We start from the raw sequence: 14,851 nt of genomic DNA, 5'->3' as shown, positions 1-14,851 counted from the left end.
TAAGAAGCAAGATTTGTAACAGTTGCACCACAGTGTTGTATTACTATCCTTCTCATGGCAGAATTTAATGCACTACTTTTCCTGGCTATCCCTTGTTGAGGCAGCATTGGTGGAACATTTCTGACTTGCAGATTGAATTCTTGAAAACCATCAGGGTTAATTCTCTGGTACAACTTGCTTTAATACAGTCAGGAGCAATGCTATTGTTTTGCTAATAAAGCCCAACAAATTATATTCCATGTTGTGGGTCACAGGGTCTTTGTGCACTAAACTTGTTCAGGATAAAGTTTGTGCAAGCGTATATACACAACTTAGATCCCTGACCCATACCTGTTTAATGTTTTAATTTTTATTTTAATAGTTTTTATTGTCACAAGTAGGTTACATTAACACTGCAATTGAGTTGCAATGAAAAGCCCCTAGTCGCCACATTCTGGCGCCTGTTCGGGTACACAGTGGGAGAATTCAGAATGTCCAAATTACCGAACACCTAGGGGCGGGATTCTCCACTCCCGTGCCGAAGTGGCCACGCCGTCGTGAACGCCGTTGAGGTTCATGATGGCCCCGATCCAGAACGATTCAGGCCCTGACAATGGGCTAGGATCGGGGCCGCGTCATCTACAATCGCCAGGCCTTGTCGCCCGCGTAAAGACAGCGCCGCATAGATGACGCGGCCGGCGCCGCATAACTGGCGTCATCCGCGCATGCACGGGTTGACCAGCGCCAACCCGCGCATGCGTGGTTGCCGTTCTCTCTAAGTCCGCCCCGCAAGAAGATGGCGGACGAATCTTGCGGGGCCGCGGAAGGAAGGAGGTCCTCCTTCAGAGAGGACGGCCTGACCATCGGTGGGCAACGATCGCGGGCCACCCCACATTTGAGGTACTCCCCGGTGCAGAATCTCTCTTTCCCCCCCAGCGTTCACGCACTGTTCACGACGGCAGCGACCAGGTATGGACGGCGCTGGGGGAACCCGCCGTTTTGGCCTGGTCGCTCAGCCCATCCGGGCCTGAGAATAGCAGGGGTGCCGGAGATTCGCCATTTTGGGTGTCTCCGGCGATTCTCCAGCCTGCGGCCCGCGGAACTCGACCAGGCCGTTCCCGTTGCTTGGGAGAATGGCGACGGACCGGCGTCCCGGGAAATTTTGCCGGCCCAGGCGATTCTCCTAACCGGCGCGGGAGTGGAGAATCTCGCTCCATGTCTTTCGGGACTTGTGGGAGGAAACTGGAGCACCCGGAGGAAACCCACACAGGCATGGGGAGAACGTGCAGACTTTGCACAGACAGTGACCCAAGCCGGGTATCGAACCTGGGACCCTGAAGCTATGAAGCAACAGTGCTCCCACTCTGTGCTACTGTGCCGCCCACTTTTGAGAGTGTACATGAGTGCATTATCATTGTAACATTAAAAGGACTGTGCACTCTATTTCATAAATTGACCAGGCTGTCCAAATGAGACGTGACTTGTATGACACATGCAATGAAGCCACCTACTTGTTTATTTATTGCCCAAAATGACCTTGGGAGTCAGAAAACTAATTACGCTCCTGATTTTGTGTTAATGTTTCTTTGTAGAAGCCCACTAGAAGTCTAAAGGCAGCCTGAATATTCTTTTCACATCCTTTATTGTCAGACCATTATTACAGTGACAAGAGAACAAATTTCTACTTGGACAATGTTCTAGTTGAGGTAGTAGACATTTGATCTCATCCCTGTTAGAAATATGTTGGAGGTCCTTCAATGCAATGCAGCTTGTACTAGATTTGTTTGTTAATAATATAAATAATAGTTAATGTAGTTAACTGGTCAATATTCAGGGCATATTGGTGCTTAAATATATTTTTAAAATTGGAATTAAATAACCGTTTTATTTGTTATCTTACAATTCAATGTTTTATTTTTGATTTAAAAAAGCAGTACTGTAGTTGATATGAAAGCTATACTCCAATGTTAACAAGTTAAATTTTTTAGACAGTTTGTGAGTTTTGAAAATCATTACGTTATACATAATTACTACATGATATTTCTCATTAGCTGGTTTAGGGAAAGTACTGACCAATTAATGCATTGCTAAAATTTAATATTTGACGGTAGTAAAATTATACAATTATATAACAAATTCACATGAGCATTTGGGGTAACAAAATTCTCCCACGGTGCCAATGTTCTAGTGAAAGGAGTGAAATATTCATTTGAGATATCTTCCTTACAAGTAATAGCAGTAATGGCTCTCTTATTGTCCCACTGGCGCGATCAGTTGGACTAAGTGACCTTTTTCTGTTCTGTGCATTCGTATTAACATGCATTAATGAACCACTTGTTATTTCTCCCTTTATAGTTTAAGGCGAACTTATGCTGATCCCAGCAATAATCTAACTGGGTGACTTGTAATTGGCTCACTGACGTTTAGCTGCAAATTACCAGCTTTCTAAACTTGGGGTTAACTGTTTCTTATACTGCTAGTAATGGATCAGTTTCATTCTAATATTTCTTTGAGCTATCTGACTCCTTTCTTCAAGTGCCAGCAGTAATTGCCCAACGTGTGTGTCATCACACACCTCACACCCACTCAAACTCTTACTGACTTTCACCTCTTTCGGGGTTGCTTGTAACTTCTGTTTACAATTTAATTTTTACTTTTATAATTAAGGCTTGACTTTTCAGGAGCTGGATTTCACACCTAATGTGTTAAACTTAAATTGATTTGTATGTGAACAAAATTATCTGATTATGTAGAATCAAAACTGCTAAATAAATGACATGATCAGAAGCATTCAAACTAGTCATGTTGACCTCTTACAAATACAATTTGCTGTTTATTGAATTCTGTAGTTTTATAAGGAAAGCAATGTCATAATTATCATTCCCAGCTCAGTAGAGTTGGGTATTTATCAAGTATGCAAACACATACTGCTGCCTCAGTGCCAGTGACCCCCGGGTGCAATCTGACTGTGGGTGACTGTGGAGTTTGCACGTTCTCCCCGTGTCTGCATGGGTTTTCTCTGGGTGCTCCAGTTTCCTCACACAGTCCAAAGATGTACAGGTTAGGTGGAGTGGCCATGCTAAATTGCCCCTTAGTGTCCAGGGATAAACAGGTTCGGTGGGAGTGGACCTATAGAAGGTGTTGTTTCAGACGGTCGGTGCAAACTCAATGGGTTGAATGGCCACTACCTGCACTGTTGGGATTCTATGATCTAAATGCCATGGTTTAGCTACATTTTAAATTGTGTTCCTAAAGTGATAATCTTTGTTCTCTCTTCCAAAAAGGTTGGGTCCAAATTAATCCCATGCCACAAATTGGTGTTAGCATGTGTGGTTCCATACTTCAGAGCAATGTTTCTCTCTGACATGGCTGAAGCCAAGCAGGATCTGATAGAGATTAAAGATTTTGATGGTGATGCGATGGATGACCTTGTCAAGTTCGCCTATTGCTCCAGGATTACACTTACTGTAGACAACGTGCAACCTCTTCTTTATGCTGCTTGCATACTGCAGGTCGAACTTGTGGCTAAGGCTTGTTGTGAATACATGAAAGCCCATTTTCACCCGTCGAACTGCTTAGCGGTCCGGTCATTTGCTGAGAGTCACAACCGAGTTGACTTAATGGGCATGGCTGATAAGTATGCCTGTGAACATTTTAATGAAGTTGTAGAATGTGAAGACTTTGTAAATGTTTCGCCGAAGCATCTCATCGCACTCCTTTCATCCAGTGATTTGAATGTGGAAAAAGAAAAGCAAGTATATAATGCTGCTATGAAGTGGCTGCACTCAAATCCACAGCATCACACACAGTGGTTGGACAAAGTCGTTGCACAGGTAGGTTGACACTAATTTATCATTGGAGATTGGTGATATAGTTGGAAGTCTTTTTGACATGGTTCAAGAGATATAATTATTTATTTAGAGTGCAATGAAGAATTATTAACTTATAGCATTGCTGGCCAATGTCCAGGGTACAATGTGGTATTCAGTAAACCTTATTGATGTCATAATTTAATGCTATAGAAAATAGTTTTTTTTTGGTAACTTCTGATTACTATTGCTCCACGCAATTCTATTCAAAATGAGAAGCTTAATGAACAGGGATATTCGAGCAGCATGTGAAGGTTCTCAAGGGCATTAAGGTGGTGTGGGTTATATTGAAGTGAAACAAAAGATCAGACAAAATAATGAATAACACAATATCAAGAGTAACTATAATCTGTATCATTGACCATTGCTACTTGGATGGAGGCTGTTGGTGGACTACATTGTGGTCCCATCTTCCCTGAATGCTCTTGTCTCCTCTACATTGTTTGGTCACAGTTTTACACATTATTAATGCAAGTGATTAGTCATGGTGGCAGAGGCTGTAATATTTGTTCATCTATTTGACTTCACATGTGTTTTGCAGTTGGGGAGTTTAGAGAAAATCTTAGTTTTCATCTTGGAGATGAAGGCCCTGAAATGCTTAGGTTAGTGGGGGCACTGCAGCTGTGTAAAGTGATCAGAGGAGTTAGAATTTAAGACCGGACATGTTTCTGATGGGTCTGTGCCCGTTTTGTACTATCATGAAATTCCAGTGGAGGAGGGGGCACTGACTGAGGTCCTCTCCATGCTGATTGTCAGAAAAGTGGGAGAGATTGTCAGATGGTCGCAACTGACCTATCTCAGCAGTTGCCTCTCTTTGGCTAGCCATCTCTTCGAGCAGGAATTTCCTCTGCACCACAACCCCCTTTTACTGATCAGTGGAGCCTTTTCATCTGCCTCTAGTCTTCTCTCTCCATCGGGAGACCTCCTTCTGGCCTCTTGCCCTCTCTTGATCTTTTCATTGAGAACTGTAAGTGCGACATTAGTTATCTTACCCTGCTCAGCGTACACACACTAACCTATTTCCTTCAGAACTTACTGCACCTCATTCTCTCGGGTTCAAACCCTGACTTGTTATCAAACCTGCTGAGTAGGGTAGTGCTGTTGTTGTCTGGCGTATTGACCTCTGCCTTGCAGAGGCTGAGTGCCATCTTCTTCCTACCTTTCCCAAGACCATAACCCTACCACCAAACATCAAGCCTTTGTTTCCAGGACTGTTAGTGACTTCATCTCCTCTGGACATCCTCCCTCCACAGCCTCTAATCTCCTTGTCCCCCAACCCCAAATGCCCACATCTATCTCCTTCCCAAACAGGAATGTCCTGGTAGACCCACCATTTTAGTCTGTTCCTGCCCTAAGGAACTTGTATCTTCCTATTTTGACTTTTTATTTCTCCAGGCTCGTCCCACCTACATTCGTAATTCTTTTGAAACTCTATGGCATTTCAACAATTTCCAGTTTCTAGACTCTAGTCACCTCCTCCTCACTATGGATGTCCAATCCCTCTGCATTCACATTGCCCACCAGGACGGTTTGAGGGTTCTCCACTTCCTTGAGCAGAGGCCTGATAAATCCCCATTGACCACCTGGCTGAACTTATTCTCTTATTGAACAATTTCTCATTTAACTTGATTCACTTCCTCCAAATAAAACGTGTTGCTATGGGTGCTCGCATGGGTCCCAGTTATGCCTGTCTTTTGTGAGGACATTTCTTGTTAAAGTCCTATTAAGCACACCGCCCTACCCCACACACTTCCAGCTCTCTCTGGTACAGTTTATGACAGTTTCGGTGCCGCTTCCTACTCGCATCAGGAACTGGAAAACGTCATTGACTTGGCTACCCAATTTCCACCCTTCTCTCACCTTCACACGGTCTATCTCTGGCACTTCCCTTCCTCGACTTTTCTATCAATTTCTGCAGATGGGCTGTCCATTCATTATGAGCTCACTGACTCCCACAGCTATCTCGTCTGACCCATTTCTTGAATTTATGCTTTCACCCCTTCCCCTCCCTCATAGAACTGATTAAGGTATCTCTCATCCTCACTTTCCACCTCACCAGTCTCTACATTCAAAGGACTATCTTCTGCTATTTCCACCACCTCCAGCTTGACGTCACCACCAAACCTATCCCCTTCCCTGAAGGGACGGTTCACTCTGCAACACCCTGGTCCATTCCAACATCCCAACCCCTTTCTACAGCGTATTCTCATGCAATCTCAGGAGGTGTAACATCTACCCTTTTATCTACTTTCGTCTTGCTGTCCAAGGCCCCACACGCTCTTTCCAAGTGAAGCATCAATTTCAACTGCTTTCAATTTGGCATACTGTACTCACCGCTCACAATGCGATTTCTCTACATTGGGGAAACCAAATGCAGATTGGGTGACTGCTTTGTGGGACCCCTCCGCTCTGTCTGCAAGCATAACCCCGAGCTTCCGGTTTCTTTATTCACCACCTTGCTCTCAGGTTCACATTTCTGCTGCAGTGCTTGGTAAATTTGAACGCCAGCTTGAGGAAAGGCACCTCATCTTCCATTTAGTCTTTTGGACTCAATATGAGTTCAGCAATTTCAGACCATGAACATTATCCCCCATTTTGATAGTCTTTTGGACTCAATATGAGTTCAGCAATTTCAGACCATGAACATTATCCCCCATTTTGATTTTTTTTTTTGTTGCCATGTGCTGGTCTGAATCTTGCTTTTCACGTTTTTGCTTTCAGGCAGAGGTGTTCATTGTTCTGCTGTTCATGTTCACTCTGTACAAATGCTTTATTTCTTTACTGCAGCATTTTCTCCATGACATTTGTAATTTAATGCACGTTGTCTCAGACTTTCCCTTTTGTTCTTCCTCCTCCTCCCCCTTTCAATGGCATAAAACCATCACATATCTACCCTCCTTCAGTTGTGAAGAAGAGTCCTATCTGAGTCAATGTCATTAGTCATGTTCGCTCTCGCGTGCGCTCTCTGCCTCTTTCAACAGACTGGAACAGTGGCACTCGAGCCTCGGGGAGCACTGTGGTATAAATAAAAATAATCCTTATTAGTGTCACAAGTAGGCTTACATTAACACTGCAATGAAGTTACTGTGAAAATCCCCTATTCGCCACACTATAGCACTTGTTCGAGTATACTGAAGGAGAATTCAGAATGTCCAATTCACCTAACAAGAAAATCTTTTGGGACTTGTGGGAGGAAACCAGAGGAAACCCACGCAGACAGTGGAAGAAACTGCAGTTTCTACACAGACCTGACCCAAGCCTGGAATTGAACCCGGGTCCCTGGAGCTGTGAAGCAACTGTGCTATCGTGCCGCCCATACAAAGTGCTGGAAAAGCTGAGCCGGTCTGGCAGCCTCTGTGGAGAGAGAAACCGAGTTAATGTTTCAAGCCCATTATGACTCTTCAGAACAGAGCACCAAGGCATGACCTCTTGTGCCCATTACTAATTGAGTTTGGGGCAGGGACAAAATAGTACAGACTGAATAGAAGCCCTGCTGTGCCACACTTGTGTGGGCAAAGTAAGTGCCCAAGAAATTAGAACTGTGAACTTGCATTCTCACAAGCTCAAAGAACAGGACCTCATTTTTAAATTTTAGGCACTTGTAGTCTACTGGACTCAACATTAGGACTGCAATTGCAGACTGCGAACTCTGAACCTTTTCCTTGCATGTGCGGACCTTAATCTTATTTTCATGTTTTGGCTTTCGGGCACAACTAACTTCATTATTCTGCCATTCACACCCACTCTGGACAATTCTTTTGTTTCTTTTTATTGCAGCCTTTAAGCGCAGCCTTTTCCACTGCCTTGTACCATGAAATATTTTTGTCAGTTATTCTCTCCCGCCCTTTACCCTATCACAGACCTCCCTTTTTTCTTTCTTCTTTCCCCCATTCCTTTCACTTGCTTATAATTTGTCATATTTCTTCCTTCAGTTTTGAAGAAAGATCTTTGATCTGAAACATGTTAACAGTCTCTCCACCACTGTTATCTGATCTGAGTATTTCCAGCATTTCCTGTTTTATTTATGCCTTGTGATGTGGAGTAAAACTCTTGTGACAAGAATGTCGACGCAATGATACTAGGTAGAGTTTAGTTGGGGAAAAAAAACATGGTATCCAGTGGGCGCAAGTCTCGAATTTTTCCCCCAAAAAGCCCAAACTCTGCAGATGAGAGAGTTTTATCAATTACTTCCATTTGTTTCATTCAGCTCTCACTATTTTATTTATTAGAAAATTGCCCGTCAACTTCAAGAGGCACTAAACTTTGACTCTTGCCATTCACATTATGGCTACTCTGTAACAGAGCTTTTATTATTCATTTAGTTATAAATGTATAATTCTTTATATTGGCTCTGCATGAAAAATTGTTCAGTTTGAAATCCTTAATTGCTAAGGAAGGAAAGATGAATGTTGCTTGCAGTCCGTGCCATGCTTCTAATGTGCATGTCCACTTGAATTAAAAAGGCTGTTACACAGTTATGGTTTTGATGCCAGTAGAAAACCAAGCAACGCAATTATTTGTCAACTTGGCATTGGATTCTGTTGTCTGAATATATATCATGCTGGCCTCGAGGTTAAAAAATGTATTCTCAGTTTCTTTGACATGTTCTTGAAGCCTGCCAGCTTGAATCATTTAATTGATCTAGAGTTGAAATTTTGTAGCCTGTTTCTGCACATTTGCTTTGACCCTTATTTATTTTGTCAGCAAGTGAGAATTCTGTAAGGACATGTTCCAGGACAGAAGGGAGTGCAAGTTACAGATGGGACAATTAGGCAGTCTAGGTACATTGCAAGCACATCTGGCCTAGCTGGGATGTTGTGCACACCTGCAGTGGAGCGAGCTCACTTTGTGCCACACTAAGAGTTCAGATTACAAATTGCTGGTGCACAGTTCATGATGCTCCTGGAGCACACCTGGGTTGAGGGGGTGATTATCTGATGGCACCACCTTTTATAAACTGTTACCGTCAAAGAAAGAGTCAACATGGCGAAGTAAGAATGCAAGTCAGAAATGCCTCATTAATTAAGTAGCTTTGGAGGTCCTGAACAGAAGAGCAATCTTCTTTTGACGCAGAGGTTATTCATCAGTCAAGAATGATTCTAGACTCACCTGTATCCTGAACCTGGGAGCATGAAGAATTTCAGTGCTCTGGCATCTTTACATGAACTTTGCAACAGTGCTTGCCTATCCAGATGTCATCAAGGCACTCTGTCTCTATTGCACTAAATAGGTGGTTCAATATCTTCCCGTTTGTTACTTTTCTTCATGATCAATCGGTATAGCAGCAGCAGCAGGAATTCAACCTGTTGCAGCAATTAGTTGTTCTTCCCAACAGGAATCTGAAATTGGCAACCACACAAAATTGAATTACAATAAAGCTATATTTTTCAAAAGACCAAATATTTATGCTGTCTCCAGCACTGCAAAATATTGACTGAGAAATATCATATCGTTAGAAATCTTCATAAATTAAAATTTCACACAACATGGCTATGCTTCCGGTGATTGTGTGGGTTTCGCCCCCACAAATCCGACTCTCCTTAATTGGGAAAAAATGAATTGGGTACTCTAAATTTATTTAAAGAAAACATGGCTATGCTTCAAGGAGGCATATAGTATTAAAGGGGAAAGAACACTAGCTTGATGGCATGAGTAAAATGGTGGGTAGCGCATATGTTCTGACAGCATGAAACTCTACCATTGAATACTTTACAGTGTTCTCATCAAAGGTGCAACATTTGAAAGCTGTCATCTGAGAACTTTTATGGTTTGTGAAGGGAATCATTAGCTACATTGAGTGGTCCAATCAAATGTTAATTTTTCTGATGCTTTTTTATTTCCAGCATTTTCTGTTATTTAAAATTTTCAGTATTAAAAATGTTGCTTTTTAAAAATCGTTTACTTTACATCTGTGTTGAAGTTGGATTTTTAAAAAAAACCTTCCCACAAAGACCATTTTGAATTTCATTGTAATATTTGTTCTTTAAGCTGAAATGGCTGTGGTTTGCCAAATACAGCAGAAACAAACAGTTCCTTTTGACTATTTTCCGAAGGGTAAAATCTACTGTGCTTTTTGCAACGTCGCAAAAGTATTGTTTGGTTTCTGCAGCTCCATTATAAAATATATTTGTCACTTAAAGAGACAACTGTTCATGTGCAAGAGGAAACGAGTTCTAAACAGTTGCTGTTCTGTAACAGCTGCATGAACCTGCACCGATTTGCAAGTAATATGACCTATTAGTAACGTATCACATTGTCAACATCACAAATGTTTTCACACATTCAATTATTTTTGATGTGCAGTAACTGTTAGGCAAGTACTGATTAAAATACTTCAACTGCTGTGTAAGCACAATGTATCATGCAGATATGTTCTATAAACAGGTTCGATTGCCTTTGTTACCTGTTGAGTTTCTCATGGGAGTTGTGGCTAAAGAGGACATAATCAGACAGAATCTGAAGTGCAGGGACCTGTTGGATGAAGCGAGAAACTACCATCTTCAGCTGAGCAACAAGCCAGTGCCAGACTTCAAATATTCCATACGCACAACAACAAGAAAGCACACTGCTGGTAACAACTTCTATTTATCTAACTAGAATAGGTGTATTTCAGTACAAATCTTTTTCTATTTTTGAAAATGTGGAAAAGATTTCCAACTATTTCTTGCATACTATATTAACAGGAACTGTAGTGGCTAATTACACCTTTAGAATAATAGGGTTGCTACTATTAGATCCTACTTCACACATTTTGTGAAATATCTGTAACACACATTTCGCATATATATCATCCATTCCCGGGGGCAGCACGGTGGCGCAGTGGTAACACTGCTGCCTCACGGCACCGAGGTCCCAGGTTCGATCCCGGCTCTGGGTCACTGTCCGTGTGGAGTTTGTACATTCTCCCCGTGTTTACGTGGGTTTCGCCCCCACAACCCAAAGATGTGCAGGGTAAGTGGATTGGCCACGCTAAATTGCCCCTTAATTGGAAAAAATGAATTGGGTACTCTAAATTTATTATTTTTAAAAAATCATCCATTTCCCCCTCCACCGCTGCCAGGGATTGGCAATGATGAGCTTGAAATTCAGGTCGCCGGACAAATGAGGCAGCTTTTTTGGCGAGGGGTAAATGAGCTGCAGGGACCTTGAGGCTAGGGTCTATTTTGTGTCACTTGTATACTGTCCAAGTATGACATCAGCACACATCTTCGTGTACTGTCGCAGTTAACGAATACATAGCAAGACCATTTTGTAAACTGACAGGAGTGAAACAGGTACATCCGATTCGTCACTGGGATGATGGGCTGTCTTATGGGGAGCGATTGAAGAGACTGGGTCTATATTTCCTAGAATTTTGAAGAGTGAGATGTGAACACATTGAAACTTACAAAATTCTTACAGGGTGTGACTGTGGATATAGATTATGTGTTTCCTCTGGTTGGTGAAAACTATTGTGGGGGTGAATGTGGGAGAGGAATATTGTTGGACTAATTTCTGGCTAGATTTGAGCATTTATTGTGACATTATCATGGAGGTTGGTAGTATTTACAGTACGAGAAGAGCATATACCTTTTTATTCATTTACGGAATGTGAGCATCGCTGGTTAAGCTAGCATTTATTGGCTATCCCATGCCCTTCAGAAGGTGGTGGTGAGTTGCCTTCTTGAACCGCTGCAGTCTTGAGGTGTAGGTACACCCACTACTGTTGGGGAGGGAGTTCCAGGATCTTGACCCAGCGACAGTGAAGGAATGGCGATGCATTTCCAAGTCAGGCTGGTGAGTGACTTGGAGGGGAACCTCTAGGTGGTGGGGTTCCCAGGTATCAGCTGCTCTTAACCTAGATGGTAGTGGTCGTGGGTTTGGAAGGTGTTGTCTAAGGAACCGTGGTGAGTTACTGCAGTGCATCTTGTAGATGGTACACACGGCTTCCACTGTTCGGTGGTGGAGGGTTTGAATATTTGTGGAAGGAGGAACAATCAAGTGGGCTGCTTTGTCCTGAATGGTGTCGAGCTTCTTGAGTGTTGTTGGAGCTGCACTTATCCAGGCAAGTGAAGCGTATTTTGTTACTGTCCTGACTTGTGCCTTTTAGATGGTGACATGCTTTGGGGGCTCAGAAGATGAGTTACTCGCCATAGGATTCTTAGCCTTTGGCCTATCCTGGTAGCCACAGTATTAATATGGCTAGACCAGTTCAGTTTCTGATCAATGGTAACCCCCAGGATGTTGATTGTGGGTGTTTCAGTCATGGTAATGTCATTGAATGTCAAGCGGCGGTGGTTAGATCCTTTCTTGTAGGAGATGGTCATTGCCTGGCACTTGTGTGGCTCGAATGTAACTTGCCACTTGTCAGCCCAAGCCTGGATATTGTCCAGTTCTTGCTGCAATTGGACATGGATTGCTTCATTATCTGAGAAGTCATGAACGGTGCTGAACATTGTGCAGTCATCCACAAACATCCTCACTTCTGACCTTATGATGGAAGAGAGGTCATTGATGAAGCAGATGAAGATGGTTAGGCCTAGGACACTACACTGAGGAACTCCTGCAGTGATGTCCTGGTGCTGAGATGATTGACCTCCAACCACCACACCATCTTCCTTTGTGCCCGGTATGACTCCCAACTAGCGCAGATTTTTCTCCCCCGATTCCCATTGACTCAAGTTGTGCTAGGGCTCCTTGGTGCCATACCTGGTCAAATGTTGCCTTGATGTCAAGGGCAGGCATGCTCACCTCACCATTCAGCTCTTTTGTCCATGTTTAAGCCAAGGCTGTAATGAGGTCAGGAGCTGAGTGACCCTGGCGGAACCCAAACTGAGCGTCTGTGAGCAGGTTATTGCTGAGTAAGTGCTGCTTGATGGCAGTGTTCATGACTCCTCCCCCTTATCTCCAATGAGTCCATTATTTCTCAAATACAAGTCCAAGATTTTTCCTCTCCATATTGTCTTTTGTAACTCTTACTTGTGGTGATATGCCTGTATAATATTGTATATAGTTCGTAGGCCAACCTTCAACCAGCTGGTGGCGCCAGACATTGGTCATGTGACATCCGACTATCGCCAGTTGGTAGTAAGGCGTACACCAGGACAGCCTCACATCGGGTAGTTCCAGGACAGTCCATGAAGCTCAATCAGCAACTTAGTCTGTATAGCATTCTGTATCTTATCTCTGCATGCGTTAATCAATAAATAAGCATTCCAGTTAAGTCACCAGCAGTTCTGTATGAATCGTTGCAAGGACAAGGTCGCAGAACACAATATGGTACCAGGAGTGATGAACATTTGAAGGTAACTACAGAAAATACGAAGCGAAACCGGCCGAAGAACGAAAAAGAGAAGATTTTTCCACCGATCTGTTGAGTTACGGCCATTGGCCACTCAACACAATAAACGATGGCAAAGTTCGAGATGGAAGATTTAAAGGCACCCCACCAGCTTTAAGTCTCTGGTAATGTAGATGAAAACTGGCGCGTTTTCAAACAGTGGTTTAAACTCTATGTTTCAGCCCTTGGCCTGCAGGCACAGCTTGACGAAAGGCACATTGTGTCGCTGCTCACGATGGCAGCTCCACAAGCAATTGAAATCTACAATACATTTGTTTTTGATAGCGAGGAGGAAAGCAAGAGCTACGATGAGGTGATAAAGTACTTTGATCGACACTGCTCTCTGAAAATAAAATGAAACGTTTGAAAGATATATTTTTCGTACACGAACCCAGAAACCAAGCAAATCGTTCGACAGCTTCGTAACTGACTTGGGGCAGAAGGCCCTCCTTTAATTTCAGTGATCTAAAATATTTGATGATCCGCGACCAAATAGTATTTGGCATATCGAATGATAAGCTCCGTGAAAGATTGTTACGGGAGAAAGACTTGAAATTGGAAAATGGGATAAAGATTTGACATGTGAGTGAGTTGGCTGCACAGCAAATCAGTGCACTCACTTTGAAACATTTTGGCGGCAACATGGAAAAAGACGTCAGCGCCATCTGCACTGTGAATCAGTCCAATAGGAAAGGTGGTCTCAGTGTGGGCAGCCATTTTAAGCAGCCGAAAGGAACCGCCATCGTGGCAATCGACATGGCCCAAGTCAGGGTCCAGCATATGGAAAAGTATGTGGCCGTTCAAATCGTTTTGCAAAACAATGTTTTTCACGTCCTACAGTGGACCAAATCAGATCAGTTAACACAGTTGGTGAGGTGCCTCCGGGCGAACGGTTCTTTATTGATCTCATTTCAACCAAGGATCAGAAGAGTCCGACCAATAAAAGTGAAGAAGTCCTTCCGAAAATCGCAAAGACAGTAAGGACAAATCTGCTGCCTTCGAAACCAGATGTAAAACTTTAGTGTGGATGAACAACACATTGGTAAAGTGCAACCTCATCATGGAAACGAGGGCCAACCTCCTCAGTTTGTCTGCTTTGCGTGGGCTGATTGTTGAGCCGAAAGTTGTCGATCAACTGCGACTGCCTATACACTACATTAGGAAGAAGATTGAGACGCTGGGTGAATGTGTGCTTGAATTAAGTATGCACGATACAACATGTATGTTGCCATTTTCCATTGTCGACATAAAATGCGAGTTCGTCATGGGAGTGGATACATGTGAGGCCCTGAACTTAGTTGAGTGGCTGCATGTTCCAGACAGCGACTGACCAGTCAAATTCTACAAATCTCATCTAGATATGCTGGTGCAGTCATTCGATGCGGAACAAGAGACAGCCCAGGCGGAGGATGACAAGTCAGATGAAGAGATGGAGGAGCGAAAAGGAATTCCACACTTCTGGTTAACTGTCTTCAAGAAGGTTCATCAGTGACATGATGCATGATTAGCCCGTATTAAAGCATCTGCAAGATGTGAACGTTAAATGGTCAGAGTGTGAACAGCCAATGAGCTTCACTGTGGAGTTCAAGTTTGAATCAAATGAATGCTTCACAAATGAGGTACTCGCAAAACCATACCAGATGGCGTCACGGCCTGATTGGTCAGGATTCTTTGTGTTTACAAT

The 14,851-nt window shown here is 43.1% G+C and overlaps 1 protein-coding gene across 4 annotated transcripts in view; it reads left to right on the top strand.

Moving 5' to 3' along the window:
* Positions 1-14,851, top strand: part of klhl8 (kelch-like family member 8) — a 70,992-nt gene that overhangs the window by 25,987 nt on the left and 30,154 nt on the right. For all 4 annotated transcript variants that reach the window (XM_072496299.1, XM_072496297.1, XM_072496300.1 and 1 more), the window contains 2 exons: positions 3,264-3,812; positions 10,233-10,419. In XM_072496299.1, coding sequence (XP_072352400.1) covers positions 3,264-3,812; positions 10,233-10,419 — 736 coding nt within the window. The remainder of the gene's footprint in view (positions 1-3,263; positions 3,813-10,232; positions 10,420-14,851) is intronic.

The sequence above is a fragment of the Scyliorhinus torazame genome, chromosome 3 (genome assembly GCF_047496885.1).
Source record: "Scyliorhinus torazame isolate Kashiwa2021f chromosome 3, sScyTor2.1, whole genome shotgun sequence".
NCBI lineage: Eukaryota > Metazoa > Chordata > Chondrichthyes > Carcharhiniformes > Scyliorhinidae > Scyliorhinus > Scyliorhinus torazame.
The sequence above is the reverse complement of the archived record's forward strand: the minus strand, read 5'-3'. Positions and strand labels throughout refer to the sequence as shown.